The sequence below is a fragment of the Phalacrocorax carbo genome, chromosome 7, assembly GCF_963921805.1.
Source record: "Phalacrocorax carbo chromosome 7, bPhaCar2.1, whole genome shotgun sequence".
Lineage (NCBI taxonomy): Eukaryota > Metazoa > Chordata > Aves > Suliformes > Phalacrocoracidae > Phalacrocorax > Phalacrocorax carbo.
The window spans coordinates 14,069,510-14,096,459 of record NC_087519.1 but is presented as its reverse complement, the minus strand read 5'-3'; the positions used below and the strand labels follow the sequence as shown (position 1 = coordinate 14,096,459).

The 26,950-nt window shown below is 39.3% G+C and overlaps 1 protein-coding gene across 3 annotated transcripts; it reads right to left on the bottom strand.

The window, feature by feature from the left end:
• Positions 1 to 4: 4 nt before the first annotated feature.
• On the bottom strand, positions 5 to 26,430 carry LOC104051512 (tropomodulin-3). 3 transcript variants are annotated; one of them, XM_064456412.1, is made up of 10 exons: positions 26,345 to 26,430; positions 19,605 to 19,791; positions 18,000 to 18,156; positions 10,058 to 10,180; positions 9,385 to 9,474; positions 8,805 to 8,935; positions 7,487 to 7,594; positions 5,942 to 6,085; positions 5,444 to 5,588; positions 5 to 3,028 (listed from the first exon to the last, which is right to left on the bottom strand). In XM_064456412.1, the coding sequence occupies exons 2-10, from the start codon at positions 19,728 to 19,730 to the stop codon at positions 2,997 to 2,999; spliced, it is 1,056 nt and encodes a 351-aa protein (XP_064312482.1). In that variant the 5' UTR covers positions 19,731 to 19,791; positions 26,345 to 26,430; the 3' UTR covers positions 5 to 2,996. The 3 variants fall into 3 exon arrangements, with proteins under 3 accessions (XP_064312482.1, XP_064312483.1, XP_064312484.1); XM_064456413.1 differs by lacking the exon at positions 26,345 to 26,430 and adding an exon at positions 26,054 to 26,144; XM_064456414.1 differs by lacking the exon at positions 26,345 to 26,430 and adding an exon at positions 20,659 to 20,875.
• Positions 26,431 to 26,950: the final 520 nt, after the last annotated feature.

Genomic DNA, 26,950 nt, shown 5'->3' with positions numbered 1-26,950 from the left:
AAACCACAACAAGAACACAGTACTTTAATAATCCAAAAATTTTACTGGTTTACAATCTGACAGCATATAGTACTGATATGCTAAAACACTCAATTCATGTTTCCTCAATGGAAATTTACATTGAACACTTGCTCGTTTGTAGCTTACAAACAGTATTACTCAAGCTTGAGAGAGAATGAGGCTATTTTTAAAAAATACAACAGTAAATAGATAATTGCTCTGGAATATAGCCTAACGTTTCCATGCTTAGCTTGGAACCAAGAGAATCAATGTATGTGGTCATTTCACTTCTGCATTAAGTCTGGAAAATAATCAAGAAGAAAAAAGTATCACCTCTTTTGGGAAAAAGACCTTGTGTTTATGGTAGCCGGTTATCAAAATAGTGACTTTTGCACTCAGGAAAAAATAAGGTCATATACAAGATCTCACTACGCTTGATAGCATTACATCAGAGAGTTCAGTTTGCTTGTTGAAACTGTTTATGATTCCTGTCTACAGACTGAAGTCCTTCATTTATTCCAAAAAGGATATAGATTCTACACTCAAAAGTGATTGTTGTAACTGTTCTCATGCACCATGCCAAACGTCTTGCAACAAGGCCAAGCCCTTCTGGTTGGAAAAAACCCCACACACCCTAGTTTTCTCTGCCCAGTCTGCCAGATACCCATCCTGAAAGTGCCAATAAGCAGTCAAATACTTAGCTGCTGTCTACAGAGCTAAACCAATTATTAAGGTCCACTACTATAATCTGTGACAGAACACCCGACAGTTGCACCTTAGAAGGCCCTGCCCTTGATTGGAATATAAATCATTAAGCAGCTAAACTTGATTTAAGAAAGTAAGGAAGGGATTTGGGCTCTCATTTCCATAATCCAGCCTTTCATTTTTCTCCTTCAAGTAGGCGATAACTACCTCATCTTGTTAGATAATGATAAAATAGATCATCATAGAATCACAATACATGAACATGCAGCCCTTCAACAAATGAAGGAAGACATTACAGCCTGTTTTTTGACACAAAATTATTATGGTACCTAGCAAATAAAAAGTGAAGTACAGCTTTAGGCAACTCAGCACATGACATGTTTTGGCTATGCTTATACAGCACTGCCTGTAAAAAGACACTTAACTTGTGACTGTATTCATACTATATAAAAAATTAAATTTCAAAACCTAGAGAGTTCTTGACAATTTACAAAAGCCAAAACCAAAAGAAGCCCATCTTGTTACTAGTCAGATCACTTGTAGTTGTTCTGAAGTTATAGTATGTATAGTCTTTGGTTTTAACAGAATTACTTCTGACTTGCTTATCAGAGCACACATTTATTTGTAATTATAACAAAAGACCGATTTCAAAATAGGAAAAAAGTGTTCTTCTGCAAGTATAAACCAGTTACATACAACCTCACTGATAGCACTGTAGTTCAAAATTTTCTGTACAGTTGCAGTAAAATTTGAAGTTAACTCTGAAATAAAGTCTGTCTTTAAAGATCCAAAATAAGATTTGCAGCAAATTATAACATGGGCACAGTGTCAGTGAGTTGCTCTGTTAATTTATAGTATATACAACCTCATGCAAAAATCTCAGTCCAATATGTTTTCTATACATAAAACACCATATTATGATCCTTTAATGAAAACAGTTGTCAGTTGAATTCCGTTGCTATAAATATAGCCAAGCAATCCTTTAGGATGTTTGAGTTTATGATCTCATGACACTGAGAAAACTAGTACAGTACAGTACAGACCTACACCAAAAAGCCTCTAGTTTTTCATAGTATTTCAGTCTACTGATTATGTACAGAAGTTGAAGTGATTCTTTTGCCTTAATAATCAGTATCCCACACAGATTTCACACTGCATATGTGTTAATTTCTGCATGTCTTATGTAGCATTTCAACATCAAGACATACATAAATAGAAAAAGCCTTTCTTAAAAGTGTTACTCCATTGCTTTATTAAAATATGATTTATATGAAGTACTAATAGCTTAATACAACAGCTTGAAAAAAAAGGATTTTTTCCATTTGCCAGCAATTTAGGACAGTGGTTTTACAGTTAAGGCTGCTGTTCCTGTACAGAATTATGCAAAATTTAACAAATGCATGTCCACTACTCCTAGAGAAATTGATACTTATGAACATAGATAAGGATTTTTAAACAGAGAATATAAACTAAATAATGCTGATGAACACATTAAATCAATCTAAAAACATATCCAGTTTAAATACAGAGCAAGATACAGTTAAGGGACCTTTTTAAAAAGACTTGAAGGATTTAGCTGTAATAGAAAAACTGTAATTTTGCACGGCTCCTACTTTTTTTGACCCTCCCACCCAAGGCTTCCACTTTTTTTATTAGTCCCTCAAATCTCTTGGGAGAAGTCCTTAGCCAATTTATTTTTGTTTGGTGTAAAGGGATGTCTTTAAACTTAATCACAGTATCAAGAACTAATAAAAAAAGTAGAATTACAAATAAGACAGCTGTGAAAGATTTCTCCTCAGTGCATATGAACAAGGCTGAACAGCTCTACACAGTAAGTCCAACTGTTCTGTGAAGAATCCTTTATCACTAATGCGTTGTTTTCAAGAATATACACACCCTTCCACATAAATAAGCAGCCCCAGATTTTCTAACAAACATTTCAGTTTGCCCAATGATCTTGAATGTCCCATTCTTTGACTACAGACAATTATACCATTGATTTGCAATTACATTTTTAGTAGAAAGCACAGCCAAAGTCTTGAAATACAAAAAAGTTCTTAAAAAACCAGTCAGAAACTATGGTACAGAGACTGGTGCAGTTACTGTGTCTCAATCTGAAAAACGTGATACATACCAGCAGATTATTAATATAGCTTTGCTTTAAAAAGGATGGGGGTTCCAGTCTTTTCCCTTCTAACCCAGGTAAATGTAGTCCAAGATTGCCAGAGCCCACGGTGATGAGCGTGCCTTGACAACCCTTGAAATCTCCACAGTTTTGACAACAAGATCTGCTAGTTGTCTCCTTCAACCCTTCTCTTGCGAACTGTGACAAGAGAGAAAAAATATGTTTTACTATTTAATCATTGTAAGGATCTTTCATATTTCTACATCAAGAGTTACTTTGCAGCATAAAAGTTTCATATAGTACAACTTAAGGTAATTAACACTTAGTATTATCCTAATTTTAGCCTTATGCTTTAGTAGAGCTTATTGTGTTATTCATGAACAGCTTCAAATATTTGTGAGGAGAGACTTGTGGGAAACATTAATCATTTTATGTTTGGTAAGCAGATCTAGCCAGTACTCTCTTTTTTTACATTGCAGTTTTCCAGTGGTGGAAAATTAAGTTTCATGGCTTCAAAAGAAACAGTACAAGAGTTTCACAGTATATCCAATAGGATTTATGCACTTTGAGAAAAAAAGTTACATTCAATAGCCTGAAATATTAAATTGTCAGAAAATGCAAGAGCAACAAAGAATTGTGAATAAAATCACTAAAAGCTCACATGCTGTTTAGACTTAAGAATACACAAGATTGACTGAATGACTGGATTTTTGCTCAATATTTATAGTATTTTTAATTTTTTTCTTTAATTTTTTCTTTAATTATGTTTTCTTTTTCTCTGCAGACATAACAAATGAGGCTATGGGTTTTTGAAATTCTATAGGGCATATCCATTTTGTTTAAAAGTGGAGCAAGCACATCTATAAAAGAAGAAAGTGATTCTGTTCTCAAAACCACTCATTGGAAGTTATGTAGTTCTACAGATATTTGCAATCTGAGTTGATCTTCTTTACCTTCCAATAAAAATAACTGAGGGAAAGCTGTTTTGTTTCCCCTCTCTCTTCCTGTCTCAAGAAATGCTTTAGATACAGTCTAAAGAAACAATCAGAATAGAATCACACTAGAATTTTACTCTTTACAAAGCCGATGTATTGCTCACTTTGAGAGTAACCCATAGGCTTATCTCCACTTGAATCCAAATTGTTTTCATCAGTGACAGAAGTTAGGCATACCTGCTTTCATCAAAGAGCAAGAACAGATGGAAGAGTTTCCAACCTTAGACTTCTCCAATCATGCAGTTAAAAGCAACACGTACACAGTTTCAGACAAAGAAAAGGGTAGTACAACACAGGGTAAACAAGGGACAAAGATGATGTATAATTTTTTTTTTAGAAAAAAACGTACAAAAACAGAAGTGAGATACTTTGAACATCTCAGTTTTCAGTGCTCAATACCCAGCTGGGTATTCAGAGTAACCTGTCTCTGTAGCTTCAGGGCTGGAGAGGTGAAAAGGTATTTGCAGAAACTTTTACTTGCATACTCCAGACTAAGAAAGCAAAGAAAAAAAGGCAAGATATCAATAGAAACATGGACTCCCAACAGTCAAACCCTAAAATGAGAACTAGTGAAAAGAGAAACCTCAAAAGAGACACATACCTGAAGTGTTATGACAAAAAACACCCCAACGAATGGTTTAGAATCTGCTTTGAGAAACAGTTATGCAGAGTCTGATTGCCTTTCATCTCTCTCTATGCTCTATTCTGTTTCTCCTCCTCCATCTCTTTCAGATCTGTTCTCCTCCACTTTAAACATTACTCAGGGGTGAAGCAGATCTTTAAACCAAATTCCAATTTCCTATGTCATTCCCTCTAATGTATTACTACCTAGACGACTTTCACACTGTTGAGATGTGTAATCCTTACTACAAAGCATCTAAAGCCAAAAGGTTTATTTAATTAAAGTTCTAAAATGCAATTCTATTAAAATAGATGGCCCACATTATCTTGCAGTAGTTGAGAGCTTCAGGTATTTGACATGATTATATAAACAATTTCCATTCCTATGCTATACTATTAACCTTTTTTCTGCTGGTCCATTTAGTTTGGATTCTATCAGATGAGTTCCAACAAAACCTACTGCAGCAAATAAAGATGCCTCTGCTACGAGCTGCCTTCAAGAGAGGCAGGGAAGGTACCAGTGCATGAACAGAACCAGAAGGCTAACCATAAGATGACCCAGTCCCGGCCTCTGCACATGACAGTATGTTCAGTTTCCTTGCTCAATCAAAATGAGACCCGTGTACTGGCAGGGCATCCTGCACTATTAACTTCAAGTACTGCGTTTAAAGAAAGGATTAATCTTATCTGAATAAAACTGATCAAAACTATTATTTTCCCTCCCTTTGCCACAACTCAGGTAGAATTTGAATGTTCTTATTCTAGACTACGCTATAAATCCTCAATTTGTACACCTGAACACTCTGCAACAAAATAAAAGGAGAACATCAAGCAGCAACAGGATAGTGGGAGTAAAGCACAGGAGAAATCTGAAACTGATCTACTTGTGTTTTTCTACCCTGGTTACGTCAACATAAAAGCAGAAAAAACAGACACCTTTGAAACCTGTGCCTCACACACATTCATTTAATAGTCACTCTCTACTGACAGATCTTACCCAAATCATTATTTTTTGTGATAGCTGCAGCTGCCCGGGCTCGAGGTCCCTGTTGTGTGAAATGGTATCCAAATTTGAGGATCTTGGTGTTTTCTTCAAGCATCTTGGCAATTTCTACTTCTGCAATTGTGCCCAGTTGCTGCCTCTGATAACACAAAAGGTACACAAAGACAACACAGCTTATGTGTATTCACCGTAAAAGAGATCAGAATACTTTCATCATCATTAGCCAATAAACACTTAGTTTTATTTTGATTAATCTAAAAGGCAGAAGGTCATAAAATATGTTTGTGCACTTCAAAGCACAAGCAAGGACAGAAGTAACCAGCAATCAACTTCAACTGGATGCTTCTGAGAATCCTAAGGACAATCATTCATGGGGTTAAGACATGTAAAAGTAAAATATTTTGGAAAGTTTATCCCAAGCTGTCTTCCAAAAATATTCAGTCAACTGAGATAGACTGATTTTAATTCTGGCATTACCACCATCTTGCTTACCTGATTATCAATTTTTATCTCTGTCAATGTTTCATTGTCTTTCAGTGCATCGACCAGTGCCAAAATTCCAACTCCAGTGATGAAGTTTGATTCTATGTTTAAACTTTTTAATTTTGTGTTTACTCTCAGCATGTCTGCAAGAGCCTTTGAATGCAAGAAAGCATCGTTAAACTTTTGAATTTTGCTACAGTACATCACAGGACGCAGTGATAACCATTTGCACTAACTAGTTCAATAGCAGCAACAAGTACACAGATGCATGGTGTAACTTTGCAAGTTTTCACTTGCTTTTGAGACTGAAGTGAGTCTTCAACCAGTCATTGTCTACATTCCCTTTTTAAACAGTATTTAGTCAAGAAAAGGCCTGTCTTTCTCTTGTTACAAACTAAAAAGCTACACAGAATATAAATTGTCTGAAATTAGCATATTGGACCAATTCCATTTTGTAATTGCTTCACAGCACACAATGAGTAATGCAAGCTCCTAAGTAAAGGCCAAAGAAAGGGCGTTAGTCAACTGAAAGGAGAATTAGACATGGTTAATTTGTAAACAGGAGATCTGACTTTCAGAATGCTTGCATCTACAGATTTGGTAGGAAGAGGTAAAATTCAAAGCTCTAAGCACAGTACCAGCATGTAGCTAAAAGCACTCTGATAGTAACGGCATATACCTGATCTTATTTCTGAGAAAATAAGACGACAAGAATAGATAACTGCTTAGGTTGACTGTCATAAAAATCATAACCTTTAAATTCTTTTGTATCAAGTCACAATGCAAAAAAAACCCCAACAAAACCTCACCCAAGAAAACAAGCCTTTACAGATTTTTATTAGAACTGTCAGTTCTACTGAAAAGGAACCTTTTAATTGGCCCAAAACAAATCTTTCAAATGTTCATTTGTTCATTTAATGGAGTCTTTCAAACTAGTTTTTACTTCTTTATCTGCAAATAAATAAGGTACTGCTTTTGATTCAACATAGGAAAAACAGGACCAGATGATAAATACTTAAGTTTCAATTGTTTCAACTTAGATACCTTGACTAATATTAGGCTTTATATGCCAATGCTTTAAGACAATTTTTGGTAGCAGGAAGATCAGAGAAACAGGTATTTTACAACTTTCTTTAACTACAACTCTAATTATTTGAAAAAGGTGATGAGCGTTTTCAGTCCTCAAATATGCTTCTTTTAAAGTTAATTTTTAATATACTATTGGCTCGTGGAATGAGCATCAGGAACTAAACAATTAGGAAAGAAGGAAAAACAGGAAGGAGGCTAGCAAAATGAAAAACTGGGGGGAGGGACTGGAAAAAACTCACTCATATCATACACCTCATGCATTGCTGCCTATTAATCAACTAGTAATCATTTACCAACTTTGATACAACAAAGGTGTGTTAAAGAAAACATACTTTTGCACTGTAATGGAATTTAATAATTTTTATCCCATAATATTCAAAGAGGATTCAATTCAATCCCTTACCATTGTCTTTCCACCCTAACTTCCCTTGCACCCCACTTCAGCATGTCAGCAAGAGTACTTACAACAGCAACAGGATCATTGCTTCGGGTGGCTGCAAGGCTAAAATTCTTCACATGCGTGTTGGTTTCTAAGGCTTTTGCAAATTCTTTCAGCGTTGGAATTGGTATGTTCTTGAATTAAAAATAGCATTTCATTCTCTTGAGATACACAAATTTATCCCCTCCCCCCCAACTTCTTCCATCATCTTACTCTCTTTAGAGCAAAACGTACTATAGTATTAACTATCACTGGTCTCCAGTCTCAAAGTAAAGGCCTACATGTGTAGCAAAGCTATATGTAAGATGCAGTGGCTATTAGAGTCACCAACTCTATAAAGCAAAGTCATCTCTACTACATTGATGCCATTGCCACAATAGAAGTGTTAAAATATATTTAGCTGACTTGGAACTGTTGCTGAGCAAAATTTAAATGAACTGAACATTCTGCTAACTATCAGCATCAAATTAACCTCTCAAATATAAAAGTATTTAGAGCTTGAAACTGGTGAAACCATTAGCATTTCATTCTCCATGTTCTAGTAAGAATAATTCCAGAATTTGCCAATTCATAGTTTGATAATTTTTACAGTGTAGTAGCAACGAAGCTTAAAAGGGATAATTTTAGATAATTAATTAGAGTAGCAAATTTCTCAGTCTATTTTATCCAAAATTTTGTTCTGTTACCTTTTAGGCATTTATTTTGGCTAGCATTTCTCTACTGTACAATACTCTTAGACCATGTGTTTTATTTTCTTCCTTTGGTAAGGCAACAAATAGCCCTGACTTCCAGCAAGGCTACAGCTAGCAGCTTATCACTGCTGTCTGTGCTGTAAATCAGGAGTGCTGTAGTTCTGTTTTCTTTCACCCAAATATACAAAAGTTTTATCATGTTTAAAAACACAACTGTTACACCTATAAGGAGAAGCTGCCCTGATTGCCGACAGCTCTTTTGTACAAGAATCAGAAGGATGTCAGATACAAATATCACACTGTTTGCAACAGCAGTAACTGAGAGGACATTGCTTCATCAAGGACAAAGGCTTCAAAGCAGTAGTTAACTCCACAGTGGTGATCTGCTGGAACTGTTGCCAGCTTGGCAGCAACAGAAGCCTGGGCTGGAAGTAAGAAAATCTAAGACTTTTTAAATACACATTTGGCAAAAGGAACTAAGATGGCTTATTGGTTTAGCTCCAGGTTTCTGAGATTACACATGCTGCAACATTTAGCAGAAAGGCTGCTGTACTTAAAATAAGCCTATCGTACTTTCTTGTACAGTTTTACAACTTAAAGTGCCTTCTACTGAGAAAAAGCAGCGTATTTACTGCAGACTTCAGGTAATTACCTTAATATTATTTAGATTAACTTCAATAAGACGGGAATCATTATCTTTAATCCTTTGCAGTGCCTCCTCCACATTTGTGGGATTTGGTGGTTCATCAAAAACAGGCAACATTTTTTCACCTTTTACTATATCTGAAAAGGCATTAATTGTAATCAAACAGGTCACATGCATTCACTGTCAATAAATGATATCCGTACAAAATATTTGCTGTATTTAAAGATCATTTCACCAGTCTTTACATCTTTCCCCCACCCAAAAAGCATACCATCCTCTCCTGACCACATTTTCATAAAGTTCAATTCTTTTCCAAAGGCCCCCACAGCTTTTCTCCTTTTCTCGCACACCAGCTTTTTTTTCAGAAAGCAGGTAGGAGTTGAATTACAAACACAAAACTTAAAAACCAACACACATGAATGCATGTTTATGCCTACTTTTGTCCCCTCAAGAGTGAGCATGCACATTTTCAAATCAAGACTCAATAGTCTATAAAGAATGCTAGTGCAAGAGAAAATAGTTAATGCTATAGTAATTGTGTACAGTACAAAGAATTCATTTATCTAGCACTTGAGTACATACTTACTTGAGAAGCTGTCTTTGTCAATCCCATTACTGCTTCCTACTACATCACAAAACTGATTGTTTGTTATCAAGTTGGACATTCCCAGTATAGCTGTAAGAGGAGAAAAAGAAAAGGCAAAAAAACAATTTTACTGTTCCTGAATAATTCAGCTCAAATGCAGACTTCCTTTAAATAATAACCAATGTTTGTAAAACACCCAGTTATCAGTACAATACACCGTTCTCTCAATTGAAGTAAAAGTAGAAAAAAAAGATAATTAATTTTAGACTTTTTAGTTGGCTTTCACATCTTAGAAAGAATTGACCTCACCGGGTTCAAGCAAAGTTGAAAGTGCAGATCAGTCACAAAATTCTTGACTGAAGCTTTAAGAATACAGGCACATAGCAGCACATTCTTATACACAACAAAAAACAGCCCATCCAAGGAATGAACTTAAAGGTTTTGAGTTTGAAAATCAGATATCATACACAGGCTAAAATAATCTACCTTCCTAGAAATTATCAAAAATCAAAGATGATATGCTGCAACCAAACTGGCATATAACATGTTCTAGTTTATCACACTACAGGTTCATATAGTCACATTTCAGATAAAAAACACACTACCACCTCAATTATAGATCTTCCTTGTCTAAATATGCACCAGCCCATTAATACTTAAAAAAAAAACTAACCTGCAAGGTCACCTAATTCCGTGTCTGTGGCACTGGTCAAGGCTTCCTCCAGTTCTGGATCCAGAGAGAATTTTTCTTCTGTGTAAGTCTGTACAGGCTTTTGCTTGGGGATAAATATTTTCCCTGGAGTAAAGAAAATGGAAAGTCTGACATTACTTTGTATTATATAGCTACTTATCTTTAAACTTTTCCATACCTAAGGAATATGTATTACATTTAGTAAATCTTGAGAAGAGCACCAAGACAACGTAAAGGAATGAGGTTTCTTCCATTTGTTCTTTAAAGTCAGAAATAAAGGAAGAGCATAAGCAGGAATATAACATTACTTATTCCAAATTTTCAGGACTCTGTATGATGACTCCAATCTTATTTGTTTCTTCTAAATATTAGAAAGTAAAATATAAGCCTCCATTATACCTTTCAAACAGCCTAGAAAAAGTGCCTGTATGGAAAATTTAGTATTACTAGAGAATAATGACTAATATTCTCTCAAGGGAGAAAGGAACGCAGACAGAACCATAATCTGGATGTGTCAGAGAAACAAAAGCTGAAGAATCATCTGAAATCAGACCTGAGTATTCACTGCAGTTTTACTGCATACACGATATTTCCAATTTCAGACGTTAACTCAATTTTCAGGTAGAAAGGGGGATGCTTGAGCTGCTTGAGAAAACCATGGTTTGTAAACAGCACAAACCAAGAGAATAGATTTCTCTGCCAATGACACTGTTTTCTGAAATGATACTTAGAAAGGTCAGAGAAGATTCAGTGGGGAAAAGGAGCAGTAGTAACATCACATTCTGCACCAGCTTTTTAGTCATTACAGATGGGTACTGGGAAAAGTTATTTTAGGAGACATGCATTATAAATAGAGGTCTGTGTGGTTAGCATAACTCCTGCATACATCGTCAGCTGAAAGTTAGAGTAAGAAAGCAGAATGAGAAAGCTATTCTAACAGTTACTCTGAAAACAGTTCAGATTTTAAGGATTTAGAGTTGGCCTTTCAGAACAAAGAAGTCTACCACTGGTTAGGAACCCAGAAGATGTAAGGGGTGCTTAGGTTCAGGACAAATTAATGTGGTAAAAGAAAGCTCCTGTACTGTATGACAGAACAAAACTGATGCCTTTGATAGAAGTAATTCACAACTAGAAAACTGTAGATCTAACCTTAACAGTTATTCAAAGTTTTTGAAACTTTCCAAGTTGCCCAAGCTACCAGCAGACAGAGCTGTGGGAAAGGGCTTCCAGCTTCCTTTTGTTGTTTCCTGGGGTAGCAAGTAGTGTCGACAATCTTCCTATTAAGGCTCAGTGTTAATTCAGGAGCCCAACCTCTTCCATATTCATAGCTAAAAAGCATCTACACAAACCACACTAGCTCATCCCAATTACACAATGACAACCCACCATGCACCAGAATCAGACCAGCTGGGCAGATGCCAGAAGCCTACGATTTTTTTTCCACATACTGCATAGAAATGTATCTTGTTACATGTTTGGACAGACTAAGTTTAGCATTTTAAAATACCTCCCAGTGACAAGAAACTTTATAAGGATGTTTCACTTTTAGTTCTGGGAAATCCTAACAAAGTAGGATTTTGGTTTCACCAGTTGTGGGAGGCAATGCCTGAAGTCAGCTCCTGTGTCCCACAGCAGATACAGACATCGAAAAATCCATCCACCTTTTCTCTCTCTCCAAATTCCCATCCTAGATTACAATAGTTTGTGGTTCATTTTCTTTTTAAAGGAACTGAATGCATTACCACTAGCACAGATTACAAAGTGTATCAGGTTTTCCTCTGACAACAGTCTGATGACCAAGATCTGTTGCTAGCAACAGAGTATTTTTGTTCCTGGGTTGCTGTCTCTCTGGAAAGTTGTATAAATGGTCATTACCCATATTTAGAAGCAGAAAGTAAATCTTACATAACTGTGCTGACTACAAAGAGTAGCTGAAAGCAGCTGACATGCATTACCACCCATACCTCAAGTTTGATGGACAGTGCAACAGAGATAATATTTGTGGTGAATCAGGATTAAAAGAAAACCTTCATAAATTGAAGGTTTAGGTAGTAAGTGTTTAAGATTATTTTGATATAATTGAAACAGTACATTCCTAGCCCTGTTTTATTTTACCAGCATCACCTACTGGGGAGATAACTTTCAACTTAAAATGTAATTTTCAGAAGAGATATGAGAATGTTTGATGAAGTTTTCATTAACCCATGAAACACTCTGAACAGCATACACACGATCTAATGCCTTTCGTTTGTTATGTTGGTGTTGTTTTCCCTCAGTAATACAGACTAGTAAAAAAATGTGAGTATTTCAGAGTACAAGGAAGGAGAAGAGAAGGAAAGAGTGATTTTTGCTCCTCAGCCTTTGTTCATGTCATCCTGTTTGCAGCATCAGTGCAGCAGGCAGCGAGTGGGAGGAGGAAACTGATCTCAGTTAAAACCACCTTTGTAAAAATATATTTCAACCTAGATCAGCCTCCTGTCTGGTTTGTCACACAGTACCAACAAAAAAGAACTAATTTTCCTGATGTTACTTTAGGTAATTCTTAAGTTCATAGGTTAGGACCTTCTGCTTCTAAGCACTGGCTTCTGAAGACTAAGACTAAGTTTATCCATACATGCCCGACTAAGATAACCTAAAAAAAGTATATCGATTTTAATTAAAGCAAAAATGTTAAAAGCTGCTCCCCTCCAGAAATGTTCATTGCAGCCAGCACCAGTCACATGAACTGGTTCAGGAGCAGTTTTTGTTATAAAACAGGACACACCTTTGTGTATATAATCTCTTGTTCATTGCCTTCACCTCATCCTAGCCCAGAGAGTTCAGAGGCTTACAATGGACATACAAAAGCAGGTCCTTCCCCACTCCCCCCTTCTAGTAATGAACTTACTTCAAAGAGGCAAAGACCCCTGTCTCTTTGTGGACAATGATCTAACTCAAGGCCTGCTGCTAAGACAGTTTGGCAATTCCCTTCCCCCCTTACTAATGTAAGCTTAAAAAAAAAAAACAGACAACACATCTGTGCAGCCCATGAGATAAGCAGCTTTCTCAGGCCTCAGGTAGAACGTTTCCAAATAGATGGGATTTGATCACATGAAGGAATAAGACATCCTCCTTTTCGGCCAGCAAGAATACTGCGAAGATCAAGCAATACAACACAAAGAGGCAAATTTCAGAGATGTTCACATGATTTCTGTAATAATTATATATTCAGGTCTTCTATGCCTTTAGCTAACGCGTTAAACAATGCACATTCCAGGATTAAGTCACAGGCTTTCTTTGCTACAGAATGACTCTCAGTTCCAAGTTTCACACAATTGCATTGCTCAAAAGGCAAAACATTGGATAACATCTGTTCAAGTGCCCTAGACATTTCACACTCAGACTCACAGTATCTAAGGTGGGACTGCAAATCTTGCAGAAATCAGATCTGTTGAGTGTGGCCATGCACTGCATATTGCTGGTACTATTCGCACACATTCCATGGTCCTACCCCCATGCTACTAGGCAGCAAGCAGCCATGACTTGCAAATCAGAAGAAAGTCAGATGAGAAGAAGAAAATCTACTTTGCAGTACTCTGCAGAAAAAGAAATAAGTGTCACCTGAGGGCAATCAAATACAAGCTCATCTCATCAGTGACTTCATGAAGAAGAGAGAGCAACATCTGATATACTCCTTACATCTTATGTTCCTTAAAGCTTCATCAATCCAGAAGTTGATATAATTGGCAATTCATCAGTCACTAGTTCTTACCACGTGACAGACTTAGGTTCATCAATTCACTTCTCAGCACAATTTAAGATTAATTTAATTCAAATTACAAGTGACTTCATTAATGTCTTGCTGTAGAAACAGTACTGTTATTCGTTATCTGATTACAGAGCACATAGCAGTGAGTTAGAAAACTGTTTTACATTGAGGCTAGAGTAGCACATGTTATTTTATTCTAGTGGTGTTCTATGGAGAATGTCAGTTTGACAAGTTGTCTCTCCAAAGCTCCTACAGGATATTAGCTTCATTCTACAACAGGTAACACACCTCCTTTAAAGACCAGTGGTTGAAAGGCAGACAGAGAACACAGCATCCCAAATCCTGCTGCAACAGGAGCAAACGGTGATCTAGAGCAACAACTGAGCAGGCAGAAGCAAGAGCACTCTAGCAATGTGACTACAGTTTCAGCCTAACAATATTTCCTGGGTGATAGAGAAGGGGGGAAAACCCAAACCAAACCAAACCACAACACAACATTAAAGCAGAAGTTGCATGAAATGCAAATCTACAAAGAACACACACACCGCGGCAGGAATGCAAAGGGAGAGTTGGAAAAGAAAGCCATGATTCGGAGAGTGCAAAGGCTAGAAATACAAAGCTCAGTTTACATAATTTGATAATGCCTTGCACTATACAGCACAAAGTACATTACTGATGTTAGTTTTATACTGGTTTATGTTTTAATAATTCTCATCTTTTGCTGTTCCAAGAGGTGAGGAGCATTGGTCAGATGTATGGAACACACTAGAGGGCAACAGACTCCAGTGCTGAATTTCACTGTTTAGATGAGAGATCCTTCTCCTTGCAGTATGCCTTGTAAAATCTTTATGACATACTTACATATGCAAACTGAGACAAAGCTAGGTTTGTGGAAATTATTACCACATTGCTCTGATGAATCTCTTGAACAATGGTTTACTGTATGGTTCAACACTTAATTGGAACAGAATGTGACTGAAGTCATTAAATCATGTTTAAAAACAAAGTATGTTTTTAAGGATGCTTTTAGAAACAAAATCAAGCACTAGGAAAATGCAATAGAATATAATTTAGGGATTGTTAAGCTTCACATTTCTTTAGCGCTTTTCATCTTGCTACATCAGGACACTTTACATGATTTCAGATCTTCCACATTTCATAGCACACAGCAAAAAAAGGTTCAAAAGACTTGGCAAAATCACATTATCTATCAGTGAAAGATGCCACATTGTTTTAATAACGTTACCCCAAAACAGGCTACTTCGGACAACTGGAAGAGAGAATTTTCCTTCACGCTGTAGTAGGGGAAACAGGTTACCAGAATCGATAGCAAGCCATGTTGTTTACAATTAACCCAGGGTAAAGTTCTTTGATAAACCTGTAGGCCGAATTGCCATGCAGGACATCAGTTCTACTAAAATAAGAGAAGGAAAGAGAAGAGGACATATTTTCCCCTTCCCACTCCATGAAATGAATAATTAGACTAAGTTAGAGCAGCGAGACCAGCGAGGCACAAAGAAATATTTCAGTAAAGCCCAACCCAGAGAAATGGCACCAAGAAAATAGCTGCAACTCCAATCCATCTCTCTCCCCTCAAATACCCTAGATTTGATGGTTATGATTGCCTGCTTTCTTCTAAATTAACGGGATAATCAAGCAAGATTTTCACCTACCCCATTCTACAATTTGTTAGCATTTCTCCATAGTATATTTATCTAGCCAAAGAGAAAAATTACAAGCCAGCTTAGTCATTTGTTTAAGTATTAAGTTTTGCTCCACTCCATTTCCAATTTTTGCATCTGGATAAAGATGATGATTTCTTGATTTAAAAGATTAAGTACACAGGTTTGCCATTTTTGTGCAAAATGGCCACAAACATGGCAATAAGTCAAAGCTGAACCATAACATTTTCCGGAGGGGGAAATAAAAGGTTATCCCTCACCTACTATAAAACAAGCTTCTTGCCTCCTCCTGCCCATTTAACAGAGCATGAATTTCCATACTGAACATCTGTTTACACATTTTTAGTTTTGATGAAAGTAAGCTACATCTCATTTTTCATATTATCTTCTCTTTTTCTATGGTACTAAAATAAATGGTAGAAAAAGTATTAAATAGCAACTTTTTTTTTTTTTTACAATATACGGGAAATTTTATTAACTAAACTGGTATGACATATTGCAACATCCAGACAGACTGCTATTTAGTAATACTTTACTACATAAAGGAAATGACATTTGATCTTTCTTAACCAAGATCTGCATTACAGCTGGACCCTTCTGTTTTTCTACAGGATTCTCACAGATTTTATCTACCCAAACAAATAGTTTTGCCATGTGCATGTATACATAAGCTGACTCTAAAGAACCACCTATCTGAATGAAACACTAGTACTCCACAGAAAAAGTACTAACTACAGCAAATCCTCCATGTCCACCCTCATCTCCTGAAGGAGTGGTGTACAACCTCGCCAAGCCACAAGGGATTCCCCAAACCAGCTACAAGGCCCAGATATACTTGAACTCAATCACGTTAAACCATTAGGCTGTCTCCAACATATACTAACAAATAGTCTGGCAACAGGTGGAACAGGGGAGGAAACAGCAGCACACTACAGAGTCAAACATGGGATCAACAGGTACTTGCCAGCAGCAGAAGTACCATAAGGGTACTGCTGCTATAGGTATCTTTGACTGCCTTCTACATTCAGTACACTGCGTTATCCTTAACTTGGTTACTCTTACAGAGTCAGTCAGCAAACTCCAATTCTCCTGCCAGCAAAGAAGTGTCACAGTTATATCTCCACAAAAGTGCTGTTAAACTACGCAAATAAGGCAAAACATGGTGTATTAAGGAAGTACTACATCATACGCAGTGCAGCACGTTATAAAGTCACAATCTCTCTATTACTGCAAGGAAAATAGACACACTAACATTGACAAGTAACAGCTATCTAGTACAAGCAGAGAAAATGCAAATACCCCCAACAAAATTTTCACCAAATATATGCCACAATCACAATCATATATACAAACTCAAGAGATGAATGAAGACTCAAGTCTGAAATAAGCAATGACTCACACCGGAGAATTAAGTAGAATTAAAATGTTCAAACCCTTAAGAACAGAGGAACCCGATCATCTTGGTCAGCTGGAATACAACTTTATAAAACAATTTACCGAAGTCTTACTGCAGCATATCTGCCCAGCTGCTGGGGAAGGTTCAGGCAAGGTAGGATTCACAAGCAGCACACAAACACTGTGGCAACAGCAAAAGCCTCCTCCTATGCATAGGTACCTAGCACAGAAGTGGGAGTTTCTGTCCCTACCAACAGTGCTTAGTAAGGCACAAATTTGGGAACTCTTGTTCTGTGGGGAAAAAATTATATATATATATATATATATATAAAAATCTATTCTTACAATATTGAAGATGCACATTCCTTTTTAATTTTCTCCTGAAAACGAAAATGTTTCCCATCAAGTCAACAGGAAGACTAGATCCAAAACATAGGTTTAAATTCCCAGGCTTTAGTAATGTGTCCACTCATTGGGTCAATGTTTCCATGGTTTTCAGACCACAAACCACTACAAGATTTCAAAGCTTCCTGTGACGTTAACTGTGTAATTATTTAATAATAACTATGCAATCTTATTAAACCTCTCAGGAAGGATATTAGAAAGATAACATGATCGCATACACCACTGGCCTGGCCTTATCAGCTTACAACGTCTCTGAACATTACTGAGTATCTACCATTACATCATTCTACTGCTATTTTTTAAATTCAATGTAGTATTACAAATGTTACTGTCTGTACTTGGCGCCACAGGGCAATAAGCCACAGGCACAATGACAGCATTTGTTATTTTTGACACAAATCAGCAGTAGCTCTTACTGTGAGTACACCATCCCCATCAGAACCTTGCAATCTTTGAAAAAATCTTTGAGCCTTATTTCCTTCCTGCGCTACTTGCAAACAGCATGCCAGCCCCAGTGCCACGAAATGCTTGAACAGGAAGCATCCCACCTCTGCACACTAGCACTCATTTGGGAATGCTGCAAGTTAAAAAGCATTAGAGCTGCCAGTGCTTCAATAAACTTTGGTTCACAGTAGTTCTGGCTAGTCTACTTCAGAGATTTCATAACCACCTACACCGGAAAGGGTGGTGTTACCTTTCTTTTCTCTTGTAAAAGGCACATAGTCTTCCCTGTCTTTGTGCTCAAGAGCCTGCTTCTCCAAATATGCAAGGAGTCGCTCCCTGTCGAAGGGACCTGAAGCCTTTTTAGCAGTCTGGTCTTTCTGTCGGAAGCCTGCTGGCAGAAGTGCATTCTGCAAAACAAAATGGAGCAAACAAGTACACCTTAGAAAGCTGAGTGAACACCTGTTAATTTTTATTTCCCTCTTCCTTGTCCCTCTACCCAAGGTTCAAACCCAGTACATCCTCCTTTTTAGGCAATCTCTGATCCCTTTCCAACTTCCTTTTTTTTCAGGGCAGGGTAAGGTTTTTTCAGGCAGATTACACAAGGTAATCTGTTCTTCAGATACCAAGAATATAATGAAAAGTACAGCTCGCTGCACTCTGAATAGGACTGAAGCAATTCTCTAAGTACAATAACTCCCAGCACTAGACTTGCTAGTTACTTTGCATTTCTTTTCCAGAATTAACACTGTTTAAATGAGTAGTAGTAAATAAAACTCAGCTATTTACAGTTTAGACATTTCAGCAAGAGGACTGCTTCCTCCATCACTTACATCCACATGTTTTGAAGTCTTTAAGACTTCTTTAAGTCTGGCATTTAACACAGATCATTTCTACTTTTGACCTGACTCAACGTGGAGTGGTTTTCTTTTGCTATCATCAATGTATTTCAGCTAAAGAGAAAAAAGAAAAAAAAAAGAAAAAAATGGAGGCTATTAGTATGGAAAGAACAGAACATATTGAAACTCAGACTACCATAAAAGACAACCAATCACTTTCACCTCTGTTAAAATGTGTATAAAGTCAAAGCCAATTAAAATATCAAGAATATCTTGCAGTGCAAGTGCAACAAAATAGGTGATCACAATATTCTTAACTGATCCCTGAACATAAAGATTAAACTTAATCCTGGTCCTATAAAAGCAAGAACAGAGAATCAGGAGGTGAAAATACAAGTCTTGGACTCTGACATTAGCTGCAGTATCACTAGAGGACATAGCTTTCTGTTATAAAGGGCTGAGTTAAAATATTCCTTATTCAATACCCCATGCTGACATAGCATTCAGGATCCGAGTAATTATTTGCCTCCTCTTTGCAAAGTTAGCACAAGGACAGGAATAGATATAGGCTACTAGATACAGGACCAGAAATCTTCAGAAGAGATTAGCACCCTCCCTGTCCCATCGAATTCCAACAGTAGAAGCGACAAAATAAAAATGGGTGCGAAAGGGCTGTTTACCAGACAGCACTGGAAACAGGAAAGTTAAACGGGCCTTTCTAAATCAACTTTTCAAGAACATGACTAAGAGCAATTTTTACGTATAAATAAATCCCAGAAAGCTCCTCCTAACAATGCCTTCTTCCATTTTCCTCTACTGCAGTTGTATTCACATTGCAAACAGGAAGTAAACAGCTGAAACATTATATACACATATATATCTGTAAATAAGATCATTAGCAGACTAGGAAAAAGCTCTTTGCAAAAGTATATTTTCAAGTAAAAAGAGCCTCAATTTATTTCAGACTAGTTTCTGAACAAATAAAAAAAAAATTCAAACTTCTCTTGGCTCATACCTACCTCAGGGTCAAGATCATCCAAAACAGTTTCCAGTTGTTTCAGTTCTTCTTCTGAAAGTTTGCAGAGAATTTCATCCTCATCAAGATCTTTGTACTTGTCCAAATCCTTTCGAAATGGGAGTGTCATGACTTGGGCAGTAGCAAGATGCTCAAACACTCAAAAACCCAAATCTTATTCTTAAGCAGATCTGTAAAAAAAAAAGTTTCAAAAAGAAATAACCATAGGTAAGGTAAATATCCCAACTACAAAGCATCTTCAACCTCCAAATACATATCTGAAAAAAAGGCTTTTTCATCCAGTATTCATATCTATCTGTTATTCTACAACAAAGTGTGCTTGGAAGCTGTCTACACCTTCCTTCTTCGCTTACAAGAATCCCATCGTGCCATGCCCTTTTCCATCAATAACTAAGCTATATATACTTTCAGATGAATGGCAGTACCCAGTTTACTTGAATACTCCAAGCCCATAATTCCCACAAAGCAGGGCAGGCTGCAGGGTGGGAGGGAAGAGACATCAATTATACCTAGTATTTTTGAGTCCAGCTTAACGCCATCATTTTTTACAGATACTGCAGTCAAAAGAAGAGTTAAGATGCTTTGCATTTATTGTTGCTGCTGCTGTTTGAGGTCAGTAAAGGGGAACTTCACTATAAACAAGTTAATTGGCTGTTACTGACTCACATCCCTGCCTATTACCTACAGAGGGAACAAAGGAAGTTTGCTTCCGAGTTAATTATAGCACTACCATTGAAGTAACATTCTGTTCTATCTGAGGAAAACTAAAATACCTTGAGGAAAGATTAAAGACTTAGGGAATACAGCTCCTAAGTAGCAGCACTCCATTCAATCCTACTACCAAAAAAAAAAACCCCAAAGATACAGAACAGACTACATAAATCCTCACTAAATATTATACTTAAAAGAAACTGGGGTCCTTCAAAAGATGTACAAGATGTACAGTCTATATAATACTCCTCAGGGACAAGGAGAGCACAGGGAACCTTTTTTCTAACAGCCACAATTTTTGAGCATTTACTTGGAAAAAAAACCACCTAATCATGACATTGTTGAAGCAGACAAGTAGGTTTCTCTCATTTTTCTCTAAGAAGTTCTGGGATTCTCATTTTGTTCAGCGAAATTCTTGCTTCAAGTTGAGCACACACACAAAAAAGGTAACTTGAATGACTGTAAGCGAGCAAGTGTCTGTAATGTATTTGGGGAGCAAAAGCTAGATCCGTACATTCAGGCTCATTAGCCTCTCTAACCCCTTTCTCAGCTCTACAGCAATACTCAACACAGATCAGCAATAACAACAATACAGCAAACATTATTTGTTCTCTTAATAGCAGACATTCCAGTTCAGATGCTCACACCACATATACTAACTGCACTACTACAAACCTACACTTACACTGTATTTCAAAAAGATCAATTGCCTCTTCAGGAAAAGGAAAAGATGGGCTGTATATACTTGCTATACCATGGAATCCTGCTTACAGGAGTCATTTCTTCACCTCAGTTGTTTACATCAAAAAAGGTCTCCCTGGCCATCACAATTTCATACAGTGATTTTTAATTCAGAGACACTGAATAGACAGACATAAGCACATAAAGGTTCATCCACACCTTTCAGTCAAGTTTACCTGTAAAGTAAATCTGGTTTTAACAACTGCCTTTGTAAAAACAGTGAATTTATGGTTCCTACCAACATCTACAGCTGAATGAGGAATATATTTATAGATATTTTCAGGATGTCTGATTTTAAAAAGTATTACTGATATAAACAGTAGAGCTTGCTTGTAAACCAGAGTTGACATTGACAGGACATAAGTCTAACGTTGAACTACCAACTTAGGTAAAGTTCTCTCAAACATAAAAAAACAGGAGGAATTCTCAATTTCATGGTAAATTATGTCAAAAGAACACTGTCCGACTTCCTCTGAACTAACACCAATCACACTGGAAGAGCTTGGACCTTTTGCAAGAGGCCACAGAGCCGAGAACATCAGAGTTCAATGGCTGCAGAAAAACACAGAGGGTAGCACACCTATGTTTTTCAAAGCTGTGTTCCAAAAGTAACCAAAGGAGTGTCTCTGTGGTCTAGTGTGCTACCTCCTACAGTTTTCATAGTCTCATGGTATTTATTTCTCCAGGTGCATAACAGCTGAAGGACAATTAGCTGATAGCTGCAGCAGATGCCACGCGATCTGTATGCAAACTTCTTATTCCTAGAGCCTTAATGTCTTCCCCTTCCTTACAGTTTAAGTCATTACACACTATCATAAGAGAAAAACATTTCTTGCAGCCAATTGCACAGCATTGTCTGTGACCAGGGTGCACCCTCTGAATCCTACATCAACACACTGCTATTTCCCACATTTCTGCATGTCCATTTGCATTCAAATATTAAAATATGTAGTTTTAACAGGTAATTGTAAGGAGCAGAATAGTTAGCATACTGCAGAATAATGCTCCCCTTACTCTGATGGAGAGTAGCACTGCATAACCATACATTACATTCACATAGGCTATATTTCCTCTCCATGAATCACTCTAAAATGCTGTCACCCAGAATTAATTACCTTTTATTTACTGCAATGGTATGCTTTACATTGGAAAACCACTCATCCTTTATAATGCATTAATTAACGTTCAGGTCATAGCCCTTAGCCTTGCTTGTTTTTAAAATAGAATCAAAGTAGACATTTCAAATCCTAAAGTTACATTGTTCACGTGTGCAAAAAAGTGAAAAATCAATCAGCAGAGCAAAAAACCCCCCGCTATTTCTGTAACTGAGTCTTTATTTCAGCAAGAGGAAGAGAATCGCATGTGGCCTGGCAAATTTAAATTTACAGAGTTTTGGACACATTTTCTAATACCTATCAAAAGTGTTATTTAAAATATGAAAGCATACTTAACTTGAGACACCTTTAAAAAGTTAGGATGGTAGCACTGATTAGCATGTCTGCACTACATAGGGACTGCTTGGTAACAACGTTCAGAAACATTCCCTACAAAAGAAACCACAGCATATGACACTCATATATAACATGCTAAAAATCAGGTTTTAAAACATGGTATCTGGAATTCTCATTGCCTAAAAAGGGCATAAAGGCCAGCCAAAGCCCTAATCTAATCAAACAAGCCCCTTCACCTCCCATTAAACACATTCACTACTCTGCTTTCAATAACTCACTGTAGCAGAGCAGCTTTGAGAAAGACACGTGTAACAAATTAAAAGTTTTTAGAAGAAGCAGTTATTTAGACTATGAATATTTGTGGCACATCTGACTGCAAAATTGCAGGCAAAGCTGTAACCAGCAATTTTGGCTTTGCAAATGCTTTGCACTTTTTTGATAAGCGGAGCTAGTTTTCTTCTATCCTTCTTAGCTTTACAATGAAACCATTACGTATGTTAAAAGTCAAAAGAGCTAGTGTTCTTTTTTCAGATATATAACTATGGGGTAAACTAAGTTCTTCACTCTGGCAACTTCATAGCTGCATGAGAAACATTTGGGGCAATGGATACAAAGCCATTAAATCAACCAAATTTCCATTCTCTGTTTATTAAGCAGAAGTTGAAAAATCAGAAATGAAAATATTCTGCTAGACATCACAAAGACAAAAATCTTGCCATTATTCCTTCACCTGAGAAATCAATGAGCAACTCAAGAAATGAGAAGATAGCAGTAACTTTAACTTCAGGCCATTTTATAATTACTTGAATCATCCCCTGAAAGACTGTCAAGCAACTTTCATACATTTCTTAACTGCAAGTTAAAATATTTTTGTTCTCCTCTATCTGAAAGTGTGTTTTTTAAAAACCACAAGGTTCTAAAAATAGCTAGCTTCCAATTTTCTTTAAAAATTCACACACACACCCCCAAAATTTTTTTTAAGGTTGGACTAGATGACTCCCGAGGTCCCTTCCAACCTGTGATTCTGTGATACTTAAGAACACAATTTCTTGGGACCCTATCAGAAGTAACTCTTTAGAAATATCTTCCCCACAGGAAACTACAGTCTTTTTAAAGTCCACTGTAAATGGTTTCCGTAACTTGGATTTTAAAATAGAAGTGACATCATGAAAAACGAACTGAGCCGGTTTTGACTAGCACACTTGCAGAGTTCACTTCAATCTCATTTGTTCCTTCAGAACCTCCTTCCATCCAGCCTCTGGGTGAACCTGACCTGGAGCAGGGGGGTCCAGAGGGCTATCGGCATTCCTGCACCAGTCAGGGCCCCAGACCATCCCAGCTACTTGGAGGAACCTAATCTGAGCATTTCCCCAGGGAACCCCTGTGATGGCAACAACTTTATTTTCCAGTGTGCAAGATTATACAAAACTGTAAGAAAAATGTGCTGCACTTGAAAGAGCTATCTTTATTTGCCAAAGCTAGGAGAAAAATGAGTAAATGTAAACATTACCATAATCCCAGCAAGTCCCTTAGGATGATTTTGCAACACCTCATCATATGTCTGCTTAACAGCCCAATGCTGCTTTTCCTCACAGAATGCGCTCAAGAGCCCACCTGAGACTTCCAAGCCTCCAGCTTCGGGTAGGGTACACAAACCAGGTTCTCCTGCCCAGGGAACCAGCGGACATTCCCCAGCCAAAAGCTCTACAGAGCCAGCAGGTGGCAGCTTGTCTTTGCCTATGCTTTTTGTCAGGGTAAATTGTGTTTTCCAGGCAGTAAGGAATAGCTATTCTGGGCTGAAAACAAGCCTGAGGCTTCATTCTGTTCAAAGAAACAATTTATTAAGTTTTATAGGTGGCAAGCAGAGGTTCCCTGACTTCACATTTGTCCATACAGCAACCCCAGGAGTGGAGTAGGACAGACAGCTACTGCTGAGTAACTACAAAGACCATGAAGATTTTCATGACAAAGGAAATCAGAGAACACCTGTGTTTCCAGCTCCTACCAGCTCCTCCTCTGTACTGGAGGGCATCTGGAACAGACAAAGCCCACCTGCTCTTTTATATGTCCTGTATACAACTACACAGAACTAGGACACAGCTATCTTGCAGGCAGGGTGCTGCTCTGAGTGATGGCTAAGTGCCAAGCTGGCATTATCCCATAAAAACTTACTCCTGTGTGCCTGTTCTGGAGAACTGGTCACCCATACTATGGGGCTGTATGGATGTACCCATCCAGCCCAGGCAAGAGCAGAGGCGGGGGAGCCAGGAGCCCTGAAGCATGCATTCAGCACATCCATCTCCATGACGCTTTCCAGGCATGCTCATCAAACTAGCTGCAGAGCAGGTGTTATGATCACAAATAAATACAAGGCTGGGATAAGCTAAAAATCCTAGTTACCACAGGTACTGCCCACCCCAAGATGTATCTCCGGCAGAAATCACCACTCCAGCTGTCCACTCCTCCCAACACACAGGGCAGCACCACTGTGTCGGGACTTACTGACTGACCAGCAGGAGGGACGTTTTGATGTAACTTTTTTTCAGACAGTACCTGGATTTTAGAGATGTACCGCCCATAGACATGGATACACAGTATCTCCTCCTGGAGGAACTGCCTACAGGTGTTTCGGTCAAAAAGAAACATCAGATGCAAGCTATTGAACACTTATAGAAACATTCAGATATTTGTGTCCATTACAGAAAAGCGAAATTTACAATCCCAGAACAGGACAATAGAAGTTCACTTTGTTCACATCACATTGCTTGGGGAATACCAGCCCATTTCAGGTTCTCCCCTACATCACAGGCTGCCTTTCAACCTCTGTACACCTGACACAGCAGCAAAACATTAGTCTTGAGGATACAGTCAATATACTATAGCAAATTTAAAGCATACAGCAACCACTCTAGAAGATCCCTTATTTTCAACACAGCTTGCGCCTACCCACAAAGAAGCAGGTAGGTAGCTTTCAGAGGCTTCTCCTGCGAGCTTAGGTGCAAAATTCTCAGGAAACAGAGAAAGCGCGGTGTGCAGGGGAGCCTCCCGGCCGCTCCCCCGCAGGCAGGCCAGGCCTCGCTCGGGCCCGGCTCCCCGCCAGGCGAGCCTCGCCGAGGTCTCCCGGCAGCCGGAGCCCGGTGCCAGCGCTGCAGAGCACAGCCCTCCGCCGGCCACGAGCGACCGGAAGAACATTCTTCCGTAATTAACTGTCATTAACTTGCATGCTTTATAAGTTGTAGAAAAAATATGCAGCAAATTGAAAGAATTACGCTAACCAGATCTACAGGTAAAGTTTTTAAAGTCACAGTTTTCGGATTTCACAGCAGATGTGGGTGCTGGCTAAAAAATATTAGTAGTCACCCACCCAGCTCCTCTCGGCCCCTGAACCCACGAAACCCCTTTAAGCGCCGACAGCAGGAAAACCCCGCTGCCGGGGAGCCCATTTCCCCACGTAAACACCAAAACCCCGCCCTGCGCCCTTCCACCCCGCGCTAACCGAGCCCTGAGTTTCCCGCTCCGGAAAACCAACCGAGGTTTCGCCCCCCTCAGTGAGCCGCTGGGGTCCGGGGCAGGCGGGCGCCGACCCAGCCCCTTCTTCCTCCTCCTCCCGCCGCAGCGGCCCCTCCCGGCGGGCTCCCGCCGCTCCGTAGCAGCGGGCGGGGGACTGCGCCCGCCACCGCCCACCCCTTCACACCCCCCCGGCCCTCCCACCAGGGCGCCCGCGCCCCGGCCCCGGCCCCGGCCCCGGCCCCGGCCCCGGCCCCGGCCCCGGCCCCGGCCCCGGCCCCGGCCCCGGCCCCGGCGGCCGCTCCCCACTCACCCGGGCGGCGGCAGCGACCCAACTCCCTCAGCCGCGACCAACAGCCTCGCGCCCCGCCCGCCCCGGCGCCTGCGCACCGCCCCAGAGCGCGCCGGGAGCTGTAGTCCGGGGGCGGGGCGGCGGGCGGCGCGGCCGGGCGGGTCTACCCCTGCCGCGTGGGGCCGACCCGGAGACGGCCGCCTCGCAAAGCCCAGAGCGGTTGCGGGCCGTGGGAGACCCAACTGCAGCCGCCGAGACGCGAAGCGTGTCGCTGGCCATGCTGTGCGCCTCTGCCCCCCGCCCGGCCCCGCTCTGCAACGGCCTCGCCTGCGGGCGGCCTTCGCGGTGCGGCGCCTCGATGGCTCCCGGCCTCGGGGTTCCTGCCCCCGACACCCCGAAACCGCGCCTGCATGAGGGAGAGCTGGTGTTCACACCCGTTATCAGAGTGCCCCTCGGGAGGCGCGGTGCCCGTCGGCCCGGCAGGGAGGCTGGCAGGTCCCGGCCGCAGCACGGGCGAATGCAGTGAACGAACAGGATTCGCGCTTAGGCCGGGGTGTGCCTGTGCCAGCTCCTGTCCGAGGCAGGCACGACGGGTGCTGCCAGCGGGACCAAAGTGGCCGGGGCCTG